This window comes from Periplaneta americana, chromosome 17 (genome assembly GCF_040183065.1).
Source record: "Periplaneta americana isolate PAMFEO1 chromosome 17, P.americana_PAMFEO1_priV1, whole genome shotgun sequence".
In the NCBI taxonomy this organism is placed as follows: Eukaryota; Metazoa; Arthropoda; class Insecta; order Blattodea; family Blattidae; genus Periplaneta; species Periplaneta americana.
In genome coordinates, this window is record NC_091133.1 from 17502504 (window position 1) to 17527931 (window position 25428).

Consider the following 25428-nt stretch of genomic DNA (forward strand, 5'->3'; position numbering starts at 1 on the left):
TTAAACCTTTCACTGCAACTACAGTGCATGCACTCATGTCATGTCATTTTGTTCAAACAGTAGACAATAGATCTATTGTGTACGAGTAGTAAATTCCATGACTTGTAAGTTGTAGCGATGGAGTTGGAATCCCAGTTATTTGAAATGAATTTTTATATTTCTTTCTATAGGCCTCATATTACTCAATGATGTTTAGTTCATAATCGAATAGTTCATGTAACTGGATAATTATATACCCAGGACTTTTATTTCAGAACTAAATTGCCGTTTCCTTGAGGAAAGACAGAAGTGGGGGGGAAAAAAAACTGTATTATAACATGAGGTGAAAAAAAGGATTAAAATAAAATAAAAGTGTCTATTTTCAAAATTTTACAAATAATTAATACTGATCTGTAAACCTTCCACTGCAACAACTGCTTGCAGTCTACTGGACATGAAATCGACAAGATGTCTAATCCAGCCATGACATCTGGACCCACACATTTTTATCTAGTGTCCACAATTCCTCTTTGGTTTTTTGGATGCCATACAGGACTTCACTTTCGACCACACATTCTGAATGGTACTGAGATCTATAGAACTACGCAACTAATCTATCAGGACAGTGTTTTGTCCTCTAACAAACCAGTCTTGCACTACATGAGAGTTGTGGAGAGAATGATTATTCTGCTGGAATTTAATAATTTCATCAAGATATGTATCATGCTCATAGCATATTATTCAATGTAGTAGTAGTAGTAGTAGTAAAAAGCAGCAGCAGCTGTATTTTGCCTGGCCTTATACACCAAGCCCTTAACGTGACATCCACACCAGCAGGAAATACTATGATGGCCGCTATGAAGCGTGGGGTGACATATTTTAGGTCCTCACATGACTCATGAGGATGAAAGACTGTTTGCGACCCAGTTTTTTTTTAGAAAAAAAAATGTGACTTCGAATGAAAAGATTACATCATTCCAGACTCACGAGGGAACAAACATGATTTAATTTGCCTGTATGGGTAAAACACTGGTATGGGAAGCCAATTGCCAGCCTGTGTTATGCCATGACTTTATCATTATTTATTATGACATTTTGGATGCAAATGAAAAAAAAAAAGATTTTATTCTCAGCAAAAATATTTTTCGTGGCATAGAGAAAATAAATTTGCTGGCATCTGCCTTAGAAAAAAAAAAAAAAAAAAAAGCCACAATTCAATATTTAGTCAGTCTTCCTCCCACCTCGATCACATCTTGCAGTCAAGTGGGCATGGAATCGACTATAGTCTTTTCAAATAGAGACTGTTCTCACCCACAGCATCCCAGACATCCTGGATGAGCTTCCACAAATCAGGACATCTTAGACCAATTTTTCCTCATATGCTTTACTTATGCCCACATATTCTCCAAAGATTCAAGTCCAGAGAGCGACAAGGCCAGTCTATCAGTTCGATTGATATTTCTGCTGGTTCAGTTTCCCTCAAATGCGATGGAGTGTGCCCACTCTACGACGAGAAATCCATCCCCAACACAACACAGACAATTTCAACACCACAACAGGATGCCAGATTAGTGGCAGAGATTGAAAGGAATCTCTTTCATATTGCTGCTACTTTGAAGGCAGTTGTTAATTTCCCTGGCCATGACCAGACCTGGAGAAATTGTTTAAGGGCCACATATTTGAGAACTCAACGCTCTATTCCTAGGGAAGTTTATAAGGAGGAACATACAGAAGAGCTTTTAGTCTTTGCAGTGGGAAATGGTGATTGGGATTGGAAAAGGGTAATCTTTTCTCATGAAGTCACCTTTTCTACTACAAAGGAAGGACCCACTCTTGTATATCGTCCTCCTACAGATATGCTGCCATTTGTACCTGCAGTCTGTGTCTACTTGCTTTCATCTAATGATATTTTGAAATAATGTTCCTATAAAATTAATATAATGTTTAAATATTACTGTTGTATATAAGCTACTAGTAAATTACAGAGTTGGAAATTTAATTTAACCAAAACTGCTGCATGTTAATATTAGGTTGATGCATAAGTTTGTAGTGTTTTTTGTCATAACCACAGAGCACCAAATAAAAAAGAAGTGAACAGTGCATGATAAAATGCAGAAACAAAAGGCGATCACAGCATTCCATGTGGAATGGTAGCTAAGCTGTATATATGAAAATATTACATGCGAAACAACTTGTATGTATGAAAACATTGTCGTCCTATTGTTTCGCAGACTATCAGCTGAGTCAAGTAGTTCAAATTCTCCAAGCTTTCGGCTACTAACTCTGCAGCCATTTTCATCCCTGAAGTTAACCGAAAACTTGGAGAATTTCAGCAACTTGACTCAGCTGATAGCCAGCAAAACCATCATAGAGGACTATTTATTTGGTAGTCTGTTCACGGGTCCACATGTGTTTCCAAGCACACTGTCGTCAGTTATTTAAAAAAAAAAAATTCAAAGATGGCCATCAAGTTATCCAATCACAAGATGGCATTTCACCTTGCAGCACTCCAAGTCCCCTGGCTCATAAACTACGGACTGTTTCTCTTTTTCCTTTCTCACCTTCACCCCGTGATCACACCACTGTTGTTAGGAGATTGTTTATTGTTTGTCATTAGTTATTTTGAGTGTTGTGTTTGTAAATACACCTTGAATTTTGTGGATTTGAACGTTGTGCTATTTGTGGGCTGAAGAAGATGGAGTGTCAAGTGGAAAAAAAAAAAAAAACTACACTTCTGACATATTCTTTGGTTTAAGTTTAATAGAGGAACAAAGGCAGCAGAGGTGGCTCGAAACATTTGTGATATGTGCTATTTTTGGGCTGAAAAAGATGGAATACCAAGTGGGGAGAAAAAAAAACACTTCTGACATATTCTTCTAACTGAAGAATGGTTCAGGGAGAATGCTATCAGAGAAAGCACTGCAAGAAAATGGTTCTTTCGTTTCAAAGAGGGCCACTTTGACATGAGTGATTCGCCACATTCAGGAAGACCACTAGACTTTAGTAAAGACATTCTGAATGCTTTAATCCTGATGATCCATGTCAGTCAACTCGAGAATTAATATATGTAATCAACTGTGACCAGTCAACCATCTTGCTACATTTACATTTCATGTGCAAGGTTAAAAAATCGGATGTATGGGTGTACAAGTAGCTTTAAGTGAAAACAACAGAAATCAGCGGATGGCCATTTGTGCTTCTCTGCTTGCTCGTCATGAGTTAGCTTGTGAACAACATCGATTATTCCTGTCCAAGATTATTACTGGTGACGTAAAATGATGCCTGTATGTCATCATCAAAAAAAAAAAGAAAGGAACAACTGAGCCATAAAAAAAGACGTACAAAAGTTAGTGTCCATCCACAGAAGATTTTATGCATCTATATTCTCAGATTTCCACTTTTCTTTTCTCTGTGATACAGTCTTCAAGGGAACTCTTTTGATAGCGAAGATACTAAATGAAATTACAAAATAAAACAAAATGGAAGCAAGATAAGGTTTACCTCACGACTGGAGCAATGAAATGAATCAACAGCTGACCTAGAATGCTACGAAGTGCTGGGAGAAATGGAAATGAACTGTAGAGGGAGAACTGGATGAGTACCCATGCACAAGAAAGTACAGTGAAAGACATTCTGTTTGACAAAGACAATGTCGATGTAAATCTACTTGTATTTCCCATTCATTGTCGTCCTGTAACACAAATTACTGATGATCAGTGACAGGCCACTGACATAGTGAACTCGTGCTGAGACTTGGTCGTTAGTTTGAATCCTATTTTGGATGATTTCATGATGAAATTTTCCGAGATTTACCCCAATTGTAAGGTGAATGTCTGGTATTTCTATGAAGATTGCTTAGACTCGTCTCGTTAAAATACCATGTCATAATCACAAGGATTTTGCCAAGAAACCAGGAATCAGTTACACAAAAATTAATACTTATTAAGATAAACTTTATTACACAAATTTCTGACACTATAAATGACAGATATAATTTGTACAAACTAAAAACATACTTCACAATCAAATTATAGATTTAACCTGTCCTCAACATTCGAGCTTCTTTCTTTTCATCTAGTTCCTTTCTTTGTTGTTCCACTATTACTTTCCTCTCTTCTAAAAATTGTTCATATTCAACAGGATCAAGTTCTCTCACTACTTCAATTCCACATGAGCGTGCTGTTCCAATCATCATATTACAAATTACTTCCAATGGTGTGCATTCTAAATTTGGATCTTCTGACTTGATCTTTGCAATTTCATATATGTGCTTCAAAGTTATTTTTCCTGCCACTTCTTTCCCTAAATTTCAACAATACGAAAGATTTTATAAGCAATACATTAATATATCTGTGGTGTTTGATCAAAACATAACTCCAAAAATGGCCTTTTTAACTGAAAGAGCAGCCCTATATAAAACAGTTTTCTTTCGTTTGGTATAATCGTGATATCTTCTTCTAATCTTAAGTTATTTTCATTCACATTTGTATGTAAACAAATTATGATTTGTATAGGAAAAGTGAAAATAAAAAGGCTTGTATCTCAAAACAGGTTTTTTGGAGTTATCATGTTTTGACCAAACACTACAGATATTTCACTATAATATATACAAGATACAATGTCTATGACTAAGCATTTTAGGGTTATTTCATACAATAAACCAAATAGGACACAGTGTCGAAATAACACGTGTTCCTTATCTTGTTCCAAACACTGTGTTTCATTATGCAAGAAGATAACTGTACTGGTATTTTTAAAAGCTTTTTACATATTCTTGGTATAGAAGATTGTATAACTTTATATATGTTAACTGAAGAGTGGCTATGTGCAGTCTTGAAGTGGCTATGTTTCTCTCTGTTTTTTTCAAGTGTAAATGGGAATATTAATCTTGAGCTCCATGTTCGATCTTGTGTTCCTTCTATCTCATAAATTAAAATTATTGTTTAGGAAATGCTGGCTGCTAGATGTCTGGTACTTATATCATTAATAAGCACTGAAATTTTAATGCACATTTAAAGAACTCTTTTACACCATATTTGTTTAAGATGTTTCTGAAATTATTGTTATAAATGAGGTCTCAAGACTCGTTTACCTAAAGTTATGTTGTTTTTCAAGTTTCAGTAAAATCATATTAATTTTGCACAAATGAATTTTCCAGACAGTATTTCTCTAGGAAAGAAATTGTTTGTAAACAAAACAAATTTATACTAGTATTCAGAACCAGAGGTAAGAAGTTCGTACCTAAACTGTTTTGTGTGAGCTTGGACTATATATTCACTGAATGAACAGTAGTAATGTAGCTTTTGCCGTCAACAAACCAGCAAAACAAACATGTACAGTCTGATGGTAACCAAGCTTGTCTTTGTGCCTTAGAATAAGAAAAATATAGACAAGTAACATTATATAAAAAAGACATTTGACAATTAGAATCTTCGTAATTTTCAATAGAAAATTATTTACCCATATGTCCTCTGAGGTTGTGGCTGACATGTAGGCCTACATCTATTATCAGGCAGTACATCTGACTTGACAATATGCGTCAGAGGAAGAACAACCGTTTGTGTACATCAGAAGTCTGATTAGTATAATATGTAGCTAGTCTGTGATGTATATAATGGAGGGGGAAAGGAACTGGCTACCCTATCCCATTATCTTCTGGCCTAGTTACCTCATAAACAGTGTCTTGTTGGTATCGCTTGTGAGGTTCAGACCTGTCTTCAGACAGTTGACTGAACAACAATATATAAGAATAACAAACAAAATACGTCATTATACAATGGTTGTAAATAAAGTAGTGGCAACATAGACAGTACGAACATATTATTGAACTTACATGGAAAATACATTTACATCCCTTCAATATAATCACCAGTGTATCCTGTATTTTTTTGCCAAGTCCGTGGTAACAGTTAAATACCATTAGCAAGATCGTTTCTGTTGCTCTCTCTGATGGACTGCCCTACTGCATGAAGCACTGATGCAATATCTGTAAACCTCTCGCCTCTAAGTGGTTCTTTCAACCGTGGAAACAAGTCACAGTCACAAGAACTCATATTAGGAAAAAATTTGGAGGATGTTCCACTACTTCTCAATCCCATCTCTGTAGCAATTCAACCATTGCTCCTGAGACATGACGAGCATTACATGCAAGATAAAGGGTGGATTGTTTCTCAGGAAATGTGGACGTTTGTGCCGCATAGCTGGACATAGGTTGTGTTCGAGAAATGTTGGTAGTACGCTGCATTGACATTTTGGTCTTGAGGTACGGCATGGCTAATGATAACACCTTCACTGTCATATGCCACTATCAGCACGACTTTCACCCTAGAGGGTTCATATCGCACTTTTTTTTGGACATGGTGATCATTTGTGGTGTCATTCATTACACTGATGCTTTAGTTCAGGCTCATATGCTGATGCCCACGTCTCGTCAATGACAACAATACATTGCAGGAATACGTCCCCTTTGTTGTGGTATCTCTGTAGGTGGAGTTGAGTTATTGCGTATTGGTGCCACTTTTGTCAGGTTATGAGGAACCCAGTATGCTGCAATTTTTCTTCAGGATGTGCTACACAGTTTAATAATTCTCGTATAGTACAGTGTTGATCAACAGCAACGATACCTCACGCTAACTCCATTTGTTCGTCAAAAATGGACAGACAACCTGTGCGAGCCACATGTGCAGTCTCATTCCTACCCATATGAAATGCAGAGACCCATCTTGCAACCGTCTGATATAGTAGTGCATCATTGTCACAAACTTCAAGTAACCCTCGATGACATAGGCATGCATTTCTACCATGGGCTACCTCGACTTCTATCCACAATCGCCGCTCAAGTTTAGTAAACATACTTTAGAGGAGTTAAAAATAGTGCTCTAAATTAACCACGTACAATAACAGCATCTGTAGTCATAGCAACCAGTTTTATCCTTCAATACATCAACAATATCTTCAGATATGATCACCAGTTGTCTCGTATCACATGCAAATGCACATGACCCATTCTCGGCAGTGTTGCCACTACTTTATTTACAACCCATTTTGTAACCTTGTTACAATTAACCCTTCATTGCTCGCACTATAATTTGTGACACCAGTACTCGTGCAGATTACATTTGTAATCCATCCATTTTTTTTAATATAAATTCTTTTGCACATATGAATATGTAATTTTACAACATATCGGCCATAACCAGCAGACAGCACTAGGGGTTCCTCTGATCTTTCTAGGAGTTGCATCTGAACTAGGGCTTGAGCTGTTTTTTCTTATTTTGTTTTTGGCATATTTAATTATATCCAATCATCATAAATAAAATTATTAATTTAACGTTTATCTACTAATCATTATTAGTACAACAATAATAAAACCATGAAACGTTAAATATTTTAAAATACATTTGAAAGGATTGAAGTGAAACTTCATTCGTTCATACTTTTCTGCCCAAGGGCAGGTCTTTCACTGTAAACCCAGATTTCTCCAATCTTTCCTATTTTTCGCCTTCCTCTTAGTCTCTGCATATGATCCATATATCTTATTGTTGTCGTCTATCATCTGATATCTTCTTCAGCCCCAAACTTTTCTCTCATTCACCATTCTTTCCAGTGCATCCTTCAATAGACAGTTTCTCCTCAGCCAGTGGCCCAACCAATTCCTTTTTCTCTTCAGCATCATTCTTTCTTCATCCACTCTTTCCAACACAGCTTCATTTCTGATTCTGTGTGTCCATTTCACAAGCTCCATTCTTCTCTATATCAACATTTCAATTGTTTCTGTTCACTTCTCTTCACTTCATCGTAATGCCAATGTTTCTGCCCCATACAGTGCTACACTCTACACAAAGTACTTCATTGGTATTGTATATTGTATTGCATTCAACTTCATGTGGCTGAAGATTTAAATTCTTCCATGTTAAAAACTGCTCACTAAACTGCAAAACTTCACTGCAAACGTTAGTATGTAATGAAACTGCTTTTTTATTATGCATATTGCTATAATGTAGTTGCGGACATACTGTGAGTTGTTTATGTGAACAGAGTATAGTATACACAAGAGACAACTAATGCAATAGAGTCGGCCTGATCTATATGCGTGGTTGCACTCAACCTGTTTTGGTACGAACTTCCTAAGACTACTCATGATCCTTTAAATTTTCGTAAGTGCTTTAGTAGATGTCTATACTCTTACCGAGAAAAGAGAAAGAAATACACTATTCCAGCATTCGCTTGGAGGAATATAAATTAAAATAATAATTATTAAATTTATTATGATTATTATTACTATTACTACTACTATTACTAATATCAATACTATTATCATCACTCATCATCACTGTTACTATCGTCACTATCACTACCATCACTATTAATATTATTACTACTAACATAATTACTATTGCTGTTATTATTACTATTACTATCACTATTATTACTGTTCCTATTACTATCACTATTGTTATTACTTACTATAACTAATATTATTATTATTATTACTACTACTATTACTATCGTCACTATTACTTTAATTACTATTAGTATCATTACTAATACTATTGCTATGATTATCATTATTATTATTATTATTATCATTATTATTATTATTATTATTATTGCACAAAACTCCATACTACTCAACTGAGAGGTTTTCAGTATTATTCTTTGATTTGTATGTGATAAAATAATGTATAAGACACAGAAGTAGAAAAATAAAAAGAGGAAAATGTTAATACATTTAGATTACAATAATGTAGGAATACAGAAATATTAGAAAAATGAAGAACTAAATATAATAAAAAAGAAGAGAAATATATTTACACACCAGCCTCCATAGCTCCTTTCTGAATTCCTGCTGCTTGCTTCAACAGAAATGTAGATGGTGGTTTGTTTATTATTAATTCATAGCTTTTATCAGGATTTACTATTATTTTGCATGGAAGAGGAAGTCCTTCTTTCATGTCCTTCGTTCGTTCGTTGAAATCTTTGCAGAATGCAGCAATATTTATTCCTCTCTGAAAAATAAATTGCTAGGTAAGTTTCAAAATAAAAGCATGCACAAGTGACATCACAAGTATTAGTATGTCTCCTGCTAGTTTACTTCATTCCAGAAACCCATTTCATATACATACTGTATATATATTTCTATAACATTGAAACGGAAAGTCATGAAATTTCTAAATAAACACGAATATTAGTGTAATACTCGTATTACAGAAGTTGTTTCTGCCGCTCTGTTATGACTCGTACACCCGCAGAGTTGCTCAGGATGTATATATATTAGATTGTCTTATAAGTAATGTCGACATTTTTAAGTTTGTTATTGTTTTGTAAGGTTTTAAATGATTTTATTTAGTTGGGCAATGCAATTTATAGAATGCTACAGTTATTTTTGCATATTGTGAGCATGTGACGTCAATTGTTAATACAAAGAATATAAAATTGAGGTGATAAAGTTTGAGATTAGACTACTTCTAGAACACTACTGAAAACAATATTATAAAGTTGCTGCCACAGTTCGAATATGTGAAGTCGAGGATGAATGTGTCGTTAATGAGTGTGTAGCACAGCAATGTTTCCAGTGTTTCAGTAATGGAGAAAGAGACATTAAAGATTTACAATATTCTGGAAGACCTAAGGTATGGAATGCTGAAAATACACGCAGCAAAGAAAATCCACAGAAAAATACTCGTATGTTGTCAGAATTTCTTTGTGTTTCAAAAGATACAATACAGTGTCACATTAAGATGCTTAGAAAATCATATAGAAGTTATAGATATGTACCTCGTGAACTGACACCTGAATAGGCTCAACACAGAATAGACATCTATTATCAGCTTAGTGCTGATTCCATGGATGCTAGATTTATCAGAATTGTCATATGTGATGAAAAATGGGTATATTATCGCAACCCTGACACCTTAAAATAGTGGCTCAATCCCACTCAGCCAAACAAAGTCGTCATTAAACAAAATCGGTTCAGCTCCAAAATAATGTGTCTGGTGGAATTTTGAAGGTGTGATTCACTGGGAGTTTGTTACAAATTGACTTACTGTTGATGCGAATATTTATTCTCAACAGCTAGATTGAGTTCACGATGTTTAGAAAGAGAAGTACCTGGCATTAATCAAAACAGAATTCTCTTGCAACAGGTGCAAGATACCATACCACTGGAACAAGCAAGGAAAAAATCCAGGAATTGGAAGGAATCAAACTACTAGCACATCTCACATACAGTTTGATCTTGTGCCTTCAGATTACTACCTGTTCCAAAACTTGGAAGTCATTGAAATGGTTATTGCAGAATTGTTTACATAAAAAAAAACAGAAACTGGTACCATTGCAGGAAAATACACCTCCCTGAGAGATGATTCAAGATCATAGAATCTAATGGGCTTTACTTTGAAAATCATATTAATTGCTTGTCACAACACACTCCAACTAAATTTTTTTTTTCCAAAACCAACCTTACTTATGTGACATCTGTAATTTATTTGGCATTACTGTATCTTGGGCTCTGATGCAGCAAGTGACGTGAGATGTACAGTGGCATCATTGCCAGACTAAGAATTTCTAATACCGGTATTTATCTTTCAGCAGTCTAACAAGTTGAATGCTACTTATGGCTAGTGGCGAGAAGAAAGAGAGCTTATATTTAAGCTAAGAAAATACTGAGGAGGAAAGAATGGGGGATGTCTGTTACCTGTTTCACAGATACAGTGAATCGAAGTTATTAAGTTACCTGATTCATGCAGGAGCACATGGCACATGTCTTTTCACTACATTACCCACAGAAAAATACAATCCACTTGTATAGAAAATTGCTAGCTCATTGTAGTATTTGTAGCATTAGTATAACGAGTATAACAAAGTGGCTTTTGGATTAAATGCTATTTTTTTTTCTTTTGCTTGGGGAGGGAGATATTTGAACTTTGAATTGCAGTATATACAGAGCAAAAACCTTTTAGAGCAGTAACAGTAAATGTAACCTACAGAAATAAACAATGAGTCCATTTTGCACCGAAATGTTTAAAACAGGTTGTTTATTTCTCTCGAGTATTATAGAATATTCTAGAAGAATTTTTCATCTTCCCTGCATGTACAGTAGCGTGCAAATTAATCCGAACAACGTAATTACTTATGCATAAACACTCAAATGGGATAAAGACAGGATCTAAGACATACCTCAGTAATCTATGTGGCCTCCCTTGTTCCTAATAACAGCTCTGAGACGATTTCGCATGGCTTCCACTAATTTCCCACAAATATTCTTCATTTCTTCATCGTGAAACCATACACCAATGAGGGCAGAAATCATCTTCTCCTTTGTAGAACAATCCATTTTTTGCATTCTTCTTTTGCAAATTTACCACAAGTTCTCAATGGGGTTGATGTCGGGTGAGTTGCCTGGCCAGGGGAGTACCTGAATATTCTTCTTGTTGAAGAATTCTGTACTTTTTCGAGACGTATGGCATGGTGCCAGGTCTTGTTGGAACACACCTCTGCCATCCGGAAATGATTTTTGCAGCTGGGGTACGATTCTGGTTTCCAATAAGTGAATATATTTGTCAGAATTCATCATTCCCTTGATAGGTATTAATGCTCCAGGCCCTTCATGTGTAAAACAACTCCAAAACATTACTTTAGGGGGGTATTTGGGTGCTTGTTGGAGATGAGCTGCTGTTACTTTTTCGGATCCTTTCTGTACGTAAGAAACACGGTGGCCGTGGACCTCGAAATGAGACTCATCGGAAAAAAGTACATTCTTCCATCATTCACTGTCCAGTGTTGATATAATTTTGCCCACATTAAGTGTTTTTTTGCACATAATAGGGGTTAGCAGTTGCTTCTTAATAGGCTTACGAGCCCTTCATCCAGCTTCCAAAAGCCTACGCCGCACTGTTGTGACGTGAATATTCGCCCCAATGGTAGCCATTAACTCGCGGGTTAAGTCGACAGCAGTTAGTCTAGGATTTAATTTACTTTTCCTAACAATTAAATGATCATCTGCAGGTGAAGTCTTCCTTTTCCCGCCACAGTTTCCTTTTTTCTGGGGTGTGATGGATCCAGTCTCCCTGTATCGTTTTATGATCGAATTAACAGTAGCCAAACCAATGTGGCATTCTGCAGCAATTTGCCTCTGTGTCATAGAAGAATGCTCTGCTAATGTTATCATTTTAGACCATTTTCGTGGAGTTGTATCCATTTGTGAAGACGACAGAATGTACACAGGATTGCAGTATTAAGTCTTCAACACAACTGAAATGCTTATAAGTACAAAACGACAGGCAAAATGTCACATATTATAAAAAAAATAATAACGACAGACCTTCAACAATGGAATTACACGTACTACAGATGTCAATTAAAGCGGTATGAGCAGCTGTGAGGCCAACAATGACAGAAAATGTAAAAATATGTCGTGTTCGGATGAATTTGCACACTACTGTATAAATACCATGTTGGATCATAAACACAGAAAAGATCGCAATGCTTTTTGACAATATTATGATTTACGTCATGGTATGGAAGTAGAACTCCATGCTTTTTCATCTCAGCAGTAGAATGAGGTAGTGTGATCAGCAAGTTTATGGAAAAAGTAAGTGAAGCTGGGGATTTTGCAACAGATGTAAAGATAGTGACAGAAAGAGTAGGAATTTCTCAGATCACTCTAATGAGAATAGAAGTGAGAGGAAACCACTTTTCGACATTCCCAATAAGAAAAGAAATTGGGATGAAACTAGTAATGGGCCTAGATAGTTTTGACAAACCTGTTGTAAGGAAGAGATTAATAACTTTACCTTACTTACAATACCTCAAAAACAATTCCAAAGCTGGTGAAGGATTTAGTGTTCGAAAGAAGTGAAACAAGTCTTAGAACAATCTATCAAAGTGTTATAGTAAGTGGGTCTACACATGTTGTCATAATGTTTGTTCCTGCAGTGAGTTTGTGATACACAAAAAAATTTGGAACACTTGAATTTTATTTTTTAAATGTATTTAATATGTCACCAATATGTTTTAAATGGTGATTCATTTAATTATAATCTTAGTATACAAAAAAAAGAAAAGGAACATTTCATAACACCAACAATTACCAACGATAATGTCCATTGTTGTCACATTCTGCATTTCAACTACACTTAGATTTCTTACATTTTATTGAGTTGCATTCATGTTCATAATGTGTATTGCCACCTCGGGCTCTGATGACCTCTTGCAGGCGATGTGGCATGCTGCTTATGATTCTGGCCATTTCTCCTGTAAATGTGCCCGAAGTTGATTTTAGTGTTTCTCCCTATTTCACTTCTTTCAAACATTTCTTTTCCTATTCTGACTTTGACTCATTTCATGTATAGGTTACTGAACAGCCTCCTGTCTTTCCAATCCACTCTTATTTTCTTCAGTTATGTTATTGTTTTGCTTGTTTCATGGCCTACTCCATATCAATACACACGTTTATTTTGTGTTATATTATCAAAGCACTTGAAAGAACCATAACATTTAGAAAAGAGTATTCATATTTATGCTGAGTCAAACTTCTATTTGTATGTAAAATTGAATGGAGATTTCAAATATGTAAAATTTAATATAGGATGCCATTAAAAAAAAAGTTTTTTTTTTTGCCACACCCTGTACATGAATCAATACTTTTGTGAGACCACAGCCATAAGTTTTAGTTAGATATCTCCAACAACTTTAGTTTTTGGTATTTTTTTCATAAAAATGAATATGTTGTTTAGTCAACTGTTCGAAGAAAAGTCAATCTCACAAGTGATACCAAAAGGCACCACTTATGAGGCAACTAGGCCAGGATATAATGAGGTAGGGTGACCAGTTCCTTTCCCCCTCCATTGCATACATCCCATAAAGAGTTATTAGCAATATTTCATACTTAATTAACACACTGTATGTAAATTATAATTAGTTAATGTGACCATAATATCTAAAACTCGAAACGGGATACTAATTACTAAGGGTGGATTTTAGCATATTTTATTCCTTACGAAATCATGTACTACCATTGTATAAATGCGCTATTTCAAGTTACCAACTATGAAGATTTTATAGTTCATATATATCCATATTTAAGGGGTTATTACATATTCCAGCTTTCAGCACGTATAAAAGCATATTTTCTTTCTTCTTTTTTTTTTTTTTTTTTTTTTTTTTTGCAATGTGGTGCTTAAACCAAGATTAAAAATGTGGAAAATCGGAAAAATGTAATACAGAAGAAACTCAGATATTGAAAAACATTACAGAAATTATATTTCATTTATTGCAATCTGACAACATGCAGACAATGCCGCCTCTTAACAATAACCTAGGCACAATCGTGCAATTTTCTGTTTTCTACTTGCCGACGTGGCAAATCAAAGTACAGTGTATTTCATTTTATTATAGTGACAGGTCTTAGAAACTTTGACAGCATGTAGAGTGCATTGTATTTAGAACAGCTTAGCTGCAAGGAAAATATTAATTTTTAATTAGTTTTTTCAACAATGTCTAACGAAAAAGTATCAGAAGTCACTGTTTAAGCAATGGGTTACAGGACACGCAACTTTAACAACTGATGGTGTCTCTACATTTTTATGTATACCTATGTATAACAGGAAAACCATCAATAATAGTAAATTGCTTAAAAATGTATATATTTTAATTTTAACAGTGTATATTTTGTTATTTTTAATGCATATGTGCATGCATAGTTTGCAGTCTTTTAGTGCATATGAATCCTCCCCCTACTAATTACTAACACTACAATTTCGCGAAAAACTCCCCTCTCCTAATAAAACAATACTCAGTACCGGAAACTGAAATTTAATTCTTCGATCTCAGAATAATGTAAACACGATGTAGGCATTTATCATTATATACAACAAAGTTACGAAAACAGAAGAAATTATATTGCTCATACACAAAGTACAAAGTATCTTAGCTTACTAATAACAATGTTATTGATTCTGATGAATGAAGTTCCATTTGAGGTAACTGTCGGGACACCAAGACAAAAAGTCTAAAAACGGGACATCTGGTCACCTCCTGCTGCCACTGCTGCATTTTTCTGTTATGTATAGTAAGTCTAATTCTGTACCTAATACTTTTTCATTTTTGTATTAGACCTAATTAATTTATATTGAATCCTGATTGGTTTTTGTATTACCCTCACCCTTGTTTATCTATACGTATCTTCGGTGAACTAAATAAATAAATAAACTGTATAGCCTATTTTATTATTTGTCTACCTATTTTTACAATCATAATTTCTTTTTGCTAGTGCCCCGGTTCATTACAGGCATAGTAGATACCAACCTCATGGAATTTAACAGGTACTGTAAGTTGAATTTGAAGATTATATTAATTTAAAATTATTTCAAGAAATTTTTTTCGCATAATACTTTCTTGACAGTAAACAGATTTCTATTCATTGTCATTTAGAGTGCCTAACCGGCCAAAAATTATTTCTCAAAAACTAATTGCTCAAATCTCATAAAACTTGGTACATAGTTTCAGTTATTAACAGTAAGTTTTCAATAATCTAAATAAAAATAGCGCTAATTAAAAAAAAATGGTCACATAATACTACACACCTGTAGTAACATTCCTCACATTTAGTATCATTTCGTTTTCAAGTATTGTCGGCCTTGCAAATCGTTTCGGTTGCTATCTAGTAGAAGTAGATCGTATTAATTCTAAGACGAATATGCAGACTTTCATAATAATTACATTTTACATGTTTCGTGATATACTGAATGTGTTAATATAGTAATAATTCTATATATGTGGTACAACAAGATTTTAAATGTGTTGTGGTTGTGATAAAAGTATTGAAAATTGGTTTATAGCGTCACATTGGTAGTGATAAAAGTGTGCAATATTCGTTCAGTGGCTGGTGGATGGTCTAGATTGACCAATGCTTTAACTCAAACTGAAAATTGTGCTCTCACAATGAAACATACAGTACCATGCACTTCATTCGAAAGTAATTTCATATCAATTTACAATTGAATAACAATCCAACTCTGCGGTTTGAATATCTTTAATCACATATCAAGTGTAGACTAAAATATAAATAAATTTACTTGTCCTAACGTAGGACCTAATGGAGGCCCGGCTGCTGCCATTCCAGCTGGAATGAGTGCTCTAATCTTATTGCCATGCACGACTTTTTCTGCAGTTTTCTTTAAGCCTTTCAGTCTACTAGCAACTTTCGACATTATGTATTTTTATCATCAAAAGTACAATCACTACATGTAAACAGATTAATGTCGTTAACGTGCTTATTTAGAGACACTCTGATTGAATGAATAGTATCTTCTGACATCCGGCTAGGATACAGAGTTGCCAACAAAGGAACAAGAAATTCCTCTATATGATATTAAAAATCCCTAAATTTTTTTAATGTGTATTCTCTTATAGATCATATATATATATGTGATCTGGGGTACCCTAGGTCATAGAAGTATCTACCTTCTATGATCTAGGACAATATTCACAGTACAGTCAATGTCTAGTATTTATACAGTCACGAAGCTTGAGTTTTTGAGGCTGCTATAAAAGTAGAACAATAGACTATATAAGTACTATTTCGCATTGTCTGTAATGAGGCAATCGTAGCGATCCTAGTGGTTAGCAACTAATCTATGGATGCATATTTATTACATATTGAATTCACACATCACTCAGAAGATGAATGAAACATTGTTATTTTTAAATCATTGTCATATTTGGTAAAATGTTATTATTGTAATTTTACTGGTTGATTAGTGTAGTCAATTAATGTCACTGCTTAAAATAATGGAATCAATTAAGCAATGTAAAAACCTGCCAGATTTTCGGCTGTCGGCTGACAATAATATATTTTCCGGCTGGCTAACATATCGTCTGCTTGTGACGCCACTTCCGCGCATGAGTACTTAGTGGAACGCGTTCCTGTCTTTAGTCGCTGCTAGCAGTTTACCTCTATTATTATTTATTTGTCTATAGTTTAGCCACAGTCTAATAGATACAGTCACGCAACTCATACGTATAAAATATGCCAACATTTGACAGCTGGCGCGACAGTAGCCCTCTAGCGGCAGGCAAGTTAAAAGTGTGCACACGACATATGATAACACATCAGAAAACGGGTTTTGCGTAATTTATTTTATATTTTTATGCTATACAATAAGTGTATATGGTTCTTATTAATTCTACTTTAGAATCCTGGAAGAATTTCACACGCAGTTAATCTACAAGTTTCAGAAGCTGGGAATAAACGTAATTCTTTCTGCTCCTTACAACTGAATCATGGCCCTGATCTCGTATCATGGTTTGAAATGATATAATTGTTCGTTGCGTGGTCGGTTAATTCAATTCATTCCTAAATATATTTATGAATCATTGGAACTTTGTATTTCCTGTGAGAAGAGTAAAAATTACGTAGCAGCTTCAAAATTGTAGGGAATATCTCGTAGGGTACATCGCGTGGTGAACTCCTCTCCCTATTTCCTGAGAAATTAACGATTTTGCATACCGCAAATTGGGGTAAACTCGGCCGCTGAGGTAAACTTGAAAATAAAGAAAAGGGGAGGATTTAAACATTAATATGAAATTCATTATTTTTCCATTTCTTAACAACCGGTATTTCCTTTATTATTTTGAGTCACAAATAGTGCTGATGTTATGGTTTAAATTTTTATGGCAAGTTTACCGCATTTTACATTACATTTCCAGTTTTCACACATAATGCCCAATTTTAACATATCCTACCTATAAATACGTAATTTACATGCACTTACTGTTAATATGACGTAGGTGAGAACAAATAAATGAACATACAATTTTGTTGAAAAAATTGTAACTTCAATTAACTCAGAAAATGTAGGCCTAATTTTATTTTCAGAGCAGAAGTGGTGTAAGTCAAAAATGGGTAATGAGGGGTTAAAGTAAACATTCTGTAAAATACATCGCAAAGCGGCAGTTAATATTGAATGTATTTAAACTATTAATAGTCAGAGAATAGCACGAAAGATATATTAATTGCTACTTTGTGCTGTATTTTACAGAATTTTTACTTTAAACCTCATTACCTGATTTTGACTTACACCACTTCTGCACTGAATGGCTCAAATAATCACTGGGAATGTAAAATCAACACCAATAACAGTCATGCAAATTATTACAGAAAATATTGCTTTTTATATTAAATTTAAAGAGGCTCTTTTATTTCTTGAGAACTTAATACGTCTGCCACATGAATCTACACGAACACATCAGAAATTTATCGACACAGTTTGGATTTATTCAAGGAGTGAATATTTTGCAAAGGGATTACTATACTCCATGAATTCTTGCAAAATTAACACCATGATACCTACTTGAATGCTATATAACATTCAACTTTTGAAAATATAAAGAAAAAACACGAATACAAAAATTATGGAATTACTTGCATTAAAAACTGTAGATGTATTACCCAAAATCGGAATGGTTACACATTTACACATATGATCTCTGCAAAAAAAATAATATACTGTAACAGGTATTTACTTTGTTTTTATTTAAACTGTCCTTCCTGACGTACAAATAGGTAACTGATAAGTAATAAAATAATGTTTTATAGAACACAATACGTAGGCTACCTACAACGTGGATTATTGGTTATGACTGAGTTATGGTTTTCTCTTGGTCTTTAGGGAATCTGAAAAAAGACAAATTCGGAGATTTAAACTTGTTGTTACTGCAATTTTCGTCATTGCACACATTGCCTTTATTCCGACGCATGATTAAAACGTTATTATAACAGCTTGCATCCCTTTAAAGCATGTGCTGGCTGTATCAACCCTATGACCAGTGCCTTGCCTGCCGCTTGGGCGCTAGTGTCGCGAATGTTGGCAAAAAAAGTGTTGAAGTTGCGCGACTGTATCTATTAGACTGTGGTTTAGCTCTCGAACAGTGATCACTGTTTGAAGAGCTGTTTAATCCAAAGACGTTATAAGGTTTAATCCAAAGACGTAATAGTTATATATCACAGGTTTAATCACAGGTGTGATCGTGATTTTTCGATCACCGTGATAAAATCACTGGTCAGTGATCTGCTCATCACTAGTGTCGGCCCTTCAAGGGCTGTGGCACCAGATTATTATTATTGTGACAACCCGTCGAGACTCGATCACGCGTCCCTCAGAGGGCAGGGTGCGCGTGGAAGGATCGGGCGACGGAAGCTGCAGCCACGCAAACTAGAGGGGCGCAACGTAAGGGGAAGGGCGCCACGCTGGTGCATGCCGAGAGTGGAAGAAAGCTAACTGCGGCGCGAGGCGAAGGGGGAGCAGCGTGACAGATTATTCTCGAAAACGAATTGTCCAGTAACGGAAACGTCCGGAAGCGTTGCGTAGCAAATAAAAGGAAGCCAGCCTCCGAGAGGAGATCAGATTTGGACAGCAAGCCAGTTAGTCTTGTGTAGCAGTGAAGCCAGCTTCGAGACCGGAGTTCGACTTGAGTTGTGTCCGTAACTGTGGGAGCCGGAAGTCCTGAGTTCGAGTGCAGTGGACCGCAGTTGGGGGACCTGAGTTCGAAGTTCAGTGGACTGTCTCTGAAGATCTGGGGTTCGAGATACTGTGAACTCGAGTGACGGAGCTAGAAGAACTAGCCAAGGCAAACGAACTGAGAACTGATAGTTCTGCTTTGTAAATAGTGCTTTGTGAACATTAGTTAAGATTAACAGTTCATTGTTGTTCTCAATAATCCAAGTAAATTGGCATTTTCGTTGGTGGAGTGCAATAACGAATGCTGTGTTACTGTGTGGAGTGGAAATCCCATTGTTGACGGGAGTATTTAAACTAAATTATAAAGTGACTATTGTTTTGAAATAAAAGCTACATTCTTGTTTTGTATAAAAGTTTACATTATTATTATTATTATTATTATTATTATTATTATTATCATTATTATTATTAGTGTATCATTTAACACCCACGTGCAATAATGGGGTAAGTAGTTACGAAATACATTCATACTTACCCCATTATTGCACGTAGGTGCTCAATTATATTCTTTCATGTCCTTCCAGTCAAAATATTAACAACAATACGGCCTACCCGAGAGTTCTGCGGAATTTTGGATGCGAGTGTCGAAATGCAAATTTAATATTTTATTGCTATTAGTTTTTCACTGGGTTTGAAATTGAATTGTAGCATCCTGGTTTTATCTGCATTTAGTTTAAGTCCATTACTAGTGAACCACTTATTTGGTTTATCGTTTGTCTTCGAAATAGGCCTACTTGTTATAAGCTACAGGACATCGTCTTCCTATAAGCAGTAAGAAAGGACACAAGAAGTGTCGTGAACACAAAAAGCTATGCTCGGAGAGAGACAATTTGTCTCATTTCATATTTATTACCCATTGTTTCACCAGTTCCTCTTTTTTTTTTTTAAGAGAGACTGCAAGAAAAGAAAAATACTATAGTACGCACGGTATGTATACCGGGCTTTGTTACGCATTTAAGCATTAAAAAAATTCTGCTAATTAACAAAACTATGGACTCAACTTCATAAAATTTACCTGAAATGTGATATACTGTATCAGTTGTCTTTTCCTTTTGGTATTGCAGTTATATTATGCAGCACACACAACAAGCACGGTTCTTTGTTTGTTTTTTTTTCTTTTCATAGCTCTACCTGCGTATACACAACATTGTAATTTTTTTTGTCATATTCAGCAATTTAGTGATAAAGTTCCAAAACAAATATGTTTTCTGCCTTTTCGTATTTTAGTGTAAATTCAAATAATAATGCACAAATATTGTTCATGCCCAGCTGTCAAAACAATTGGGCACAGAGACATTAGTGTAGATTTTAGGAAGTCAGAGGTTGTACGAAAATGCATTTTATTCACTTAAAAAGGGATTTTGGTTTTCTGTGTTTCTTGTAGAAATTTGCATTGTATTGGCCAAGACGCTTGATGAATGGGTTTTCACTTGAATTTGCACTGTTATAAAACTTCTTAACTTGTTCACGTAATGAGTCTTTCAGAAATGTCATGTTCAAATCAGAGTGTATTTGTGCATTTGTTGTGTACCAGTCTGAATTATGTATTATTCGGAGCACTTTATTTTGAACAATTTGAAGAGGTTGAAAGACTGTTTTTGGAATATAACACCAGGCTGGGGCAACGTAAGTTAGGATCGGTAAAATCAGCATTTTGTAGAGCATAACTTTTCTTCTTAGACTGAGAACAGGAGATTAGGGGGTAAAGATGAGATATTCTAAGAAAGCTCTTAGTTGTTACAGATTTTATGTGCTTGTGCCATAACAATTTGTTATCAAGAATAATGCCAAGATATTTTACATGGTCACTGTCTTGAATCTCTTGATTGCAAATTATTATTTTGTCACGAGGTCTTTTTAAACACTTGAAAAAAGTTATTGACTAGCATTTTTCTGGATTTAAAGAAATACGCCATTCTTTAAGTCATTCTTCTAATAGAAGTACATGGTTTTGAACTGGAGAGGCAGCATATTGAGGATATATATATATCTGTGTTTGTAAGCAGAACAAAGGTAGTTCATATCTGCCGTGTTTCGCTGTGGCATCACAGTCTAGTGTATAGTATATAGTGGCACCGCAAAGAGCGCTGTAAGGACAACCAACGAGTTGAGGACAACTTGGCCATTCTATGACTACACTACGAAGTTGGTTAACCTGTTTAGTGTAATTGGTATCATTGTAAAAAAAAAAAAAGAAGAGAAGCTAATACGCTAGTAGTCCTATACAGTATATAATGTTTGGTTGGGGTTGTAGTATTCAGTATTTTGTAGTACGAGTTTGAAAGTGTTGAATTACTAACGCATGCACAAAACTTGCGAAAGTATTGTTATTAACCGTTGGACATAGTTGGAAGGATTTAAGTAATCGAAGTTAGAAGTAGCAATACAGCATCTAAAAAGGATTGAAAATAGAATTATGGAGGAAGGACAGGATAATCAGGAAGTAAGTTTCTGTATAAGTATACACCCACGGTTTTTTTTTACAAACATACTTAAGGGCGAGTTGGGGAAATGGTTAAGTGACACGAGGCGAGGTATGTCACAAGGTTAGTAGGCTAGTTATATATCCCCTCAACTAACCCACTAACCTTGTCTCATACCTCCGCGCCTTGGCCGTTCCTATCTACATAAATTTCAGAACACGGATTCCTTCCTTTCTCTCTTACTTCAAAATTCCAACCTTGTGCACACAAAATAAATTATTGGCACTTAAAAATGCCTTTTCGTAAGCATAATGATGCGCATTCGACAAACGCAGACAAATCTGCTCGTTTTACTATTTTAAGATAGGAATCCGTATACTGAAATTTTCCCGCAAATCCGCATCATGCAACCTTCTCCTAACAATTTTATAGGACACATGTCCTGTAGCCCCCACGAGCTCCAAATTCAACTAAAATGCTTCAACCCATTAGAGTGTGGCGTTCTACCCGTATGTAGGGCTACATACAGTTGTGGGTATGTTTACAAACAACTTACGGGAAGGCTTTCCTATGTGCACAGAAACGGTCACAATAGCAACACACTGACACACAATATCTGGGTGATGCAAAAGTTTTGTTGATGTGTGGAAATTAATGGTGGGGCAGCTCATACTGCTGCCAGTAATTATTTACTTTATTTATTTACTTTAACTGACAGTGTGTTATCTCGACTGTTTTACACAATCCTAAATGAGTAATGCATAACTCTAAATCAAACCAAAAACTACCAACTGATGCAAATTGGAGAGACCTCTTTTATACAATATGATGTATTTGCTTATACAACAGATTCTGTTCCATATTGCAGAGCAACATTTCATGGAATTAGTGGCAGTGCTAGGCAAACCTATATTCAAGGCCTCACATCAATATAATAACAAGAACAGAAGTATTAGTGTATTAAACTACTCACCATATTATGAAGCTCAATTCTTACCATGCCTTCATTTTTAGTCAAAAAAAATCACACTGACACAAAATGTTTGTACACAAAATCAAAACTCGTTTCATTTTTCTACTTTTCATTGAACTGAAATCATGAATTACATCTCAATAGTCCAAACTAGAAGCCAAGTTATTCTCAATAGAGAGAATCGCCAAAGATGACAATCTTTTCTTGTTGCATTGTTGATGTTAAGTATGTTTTTATTAATTTTAATTTATACAATGACCTTTCTCCACTTGGAAAAGGAACATGAATTGTTGCTGAAATTCTTTGTGCCAAATGACTATAGGTATGTTGTTGTTTTCTAATGCCAGGCATTTGACAATAAAGTCATTTGACCTCTTGCACTCCAATATTTTTCAAAGATATTGTCATGGTCAGTCACTGAAGCACAGATTTTGAGGTGTTCCGAATCCATTTCTTGGTTTGAGTTGCACAATGGGCAGTTAGGGGACTGATATATTCCAATTCTATGCAGGTGTTTGGACAAACAGTCATTGCCTGTTGCCAATCTAAATTCAGCTACAGACGATTTGCGTGGTAAATCGGGAATTAACTGTGGATTATGATGCAGAGAATTGCATTTCTTCCCTTGAGATTGTGTTACCAAATTTTGTTTGTTGAAGTCTAGTATGTATGTAGATTTAATAAATCTTTTCACAGAGTAATACATAGATTTAGTAACAGGTCTGTAAGTAGCATTGCTGCCTTTGTTTGCTAAAGCATCCGCATTCTCGTTTCCCAGGATTCCATAATGGGATGGTATTCATTGGAATACAATTCTTTTATTGAGTGATATTAATTGAGAGCGCATTGTAGTTATTTCTGCTGTTTGAGATGAAAGTGTGCATCTCAAGACTATTGATAGGATACACTTTAGTCAAATTCTTTTCAAAAATAATCTTTAAACAATTGAACATTCCGTCATTTGGAGAGAGAGTCCTAGAAAACATTCTCAGATCTTCAAACAGCTCTTCCCCACTTAGGGCCTACATCAAATTACTCATCGTCAAATGTGAGTACTTCTTGAAGATTCTTGCAATAATGGCAGAATTCATCATATGGCAAATCTTTCAATGATGAAATATTATATAGGAAGCCAAAGTTGATGTGAAATATCTTTAAACCTTGAAATCTGGATTCAGCTCTTACCCTAATTGTATCAATGGTCGTGTAAAAATACTCCCCCTTAAAAATTTTGTTTGTGATCGGCACACTTTTCATCCTGACCTTCATAGGCAAATTGAGATTTTTTCTAATGTAATCTGCTTTGTTTAAATTCTCTTGGGATGTCCAGTTGGGTTGCAATCTCAGTGGTTAATATCTCAAATTCATTTTCTCTATACTTGGATAACCATTTTAAGAATTCTTCAATATTTTTTTCAGCCACGTCTAACTGCATATTGGTCATCTGTTATAATTTACTGATGAAATTTACCTTTCTTAAGATTTCATACCGAATTATCAAAGACATTAAGAATTCGAAGCTCAATATTTCCTTCTGAATAAATAAGCACTCGCTAACAAAAGCAATCTCCTTCAACTGGAAATGCACTGCTTTAACATTCTCTGTCCTGCATTTCCATGTGGTTTCGGAAAGAAGTTTTACAGTAATATTCACATTATCTTGTAGTAGGCCTATTTTCCATCTGTTGGATTATTCAGAGAATAATGTATAAAGCATTTGCTGCATCACTTAATAATAAATTCTAACTGTATCATCCACAAAGGAGAAAAATATGCCAGCACATTAAGCCAAAGTATCCGTGTGTTTACATCACTGTTTTCTCCTACCATAATTATTCCATTGTAACTTTGACCCTGACAGTTTTTTAAATCGAGACGTAAATTGTTCAGTTCTGATACAATTACATTTGTAAGTGCTTCACAAGTAATTTTGTCAATGGCAATTAACCCTGACTTTTCATCAACATGACGAAGTATTACTATCATTTGAATGGGTTATTTATGAAAGGGCCTAAGTCGCTAATTTTGTGAATATAAGTTTGTATTTTTGGACCATCGGATCTGTGCCCCTTCAGCGCTGTCGTCGTTCTTGAAAAAGTTAACGCCTCTACTTACTCCATTCCACCAGCTTTTCTCCCACCACGTCAAACTGCAGGCCACGAACCTTGCTGAATAGGGGTGTTGCCAAACTTCCGCCAAACAGTGTTATGTCTCTTGAATATTGCTTATTAATAATGTGAGATTAATTATTACTTATTCATAATTTAATTTAAGTAGATCTACTGACGCTGATTGACTTCTACGATTAATTGGAGATAATTATGTGATTACAACGGTATTTGTTGGTTAAATGGAATTTACGTGAAGGGAATCTGTTTCGTTTCTAAAAAATGCTTTCGTCATAAATACTTTTTCTTCACCTTATTATCTTATTTTGTTAGGTTTTGAACGTGATCTTGAAGGCCTAATAAAATTATAAAATTGTAGGAATGAATGAACACATAGTCATGTACCCTCTTTCTTTCTCATCCGG

General features: G+C 35.1%; 2 protein-coding genes across 2 annotated transcripts in view; one reads left to right on the forward strand and one right to left on the reverse strand.

Annotated features, from left to right (window-relative positions):
- Nucleotides 1-3915: 3915 nt before the first annotated feature.
- mRpL11 (mitochondrial ribosomal protein L11) lies at nucleotides 3916-16312 on the reverse strand. Its single transcript, XM_069816395.1, has 3 exons — nucleotides 16056-16312; nucleotides 8798-8987; nucleotides 3916-4281 (listed from the first exon to the last, which is right to left on the reverse strand). Exons 1-3 carry the CDS (start codon nucleotides 16188-16190, stop codon nucleotides 4016-4018), a joined length of 591 nt encoding a protein of 196 aa, XP_069672496.1. The 5' UTR covers nucleotides 16191-16312; the 3' UTR covers nucleotides 3916-4015.
- A 5387-nt stretch (nucleotides 16313-21699) lies between these two features.
- Sf3b2 (splicing factor 3b subunit 2) overlaps nucleotides 21700-25428 on the forward strand; it is a 61851-nt gene continuing 58122 nt past the window's right edge. Inside the window, exon 1 of the mRNA XM_069816397.1 lies at nucleotides 21700-21942. Within this exon, the coding sequence (XP_069672498.1) occupies nucleotides 21916-21942 (27 nt within the window). The 5' untranslated portion in view covers nucleotides 21700-21915. The remainder of the gene's footprint in view (nucleotides 21943-25428) is intronic.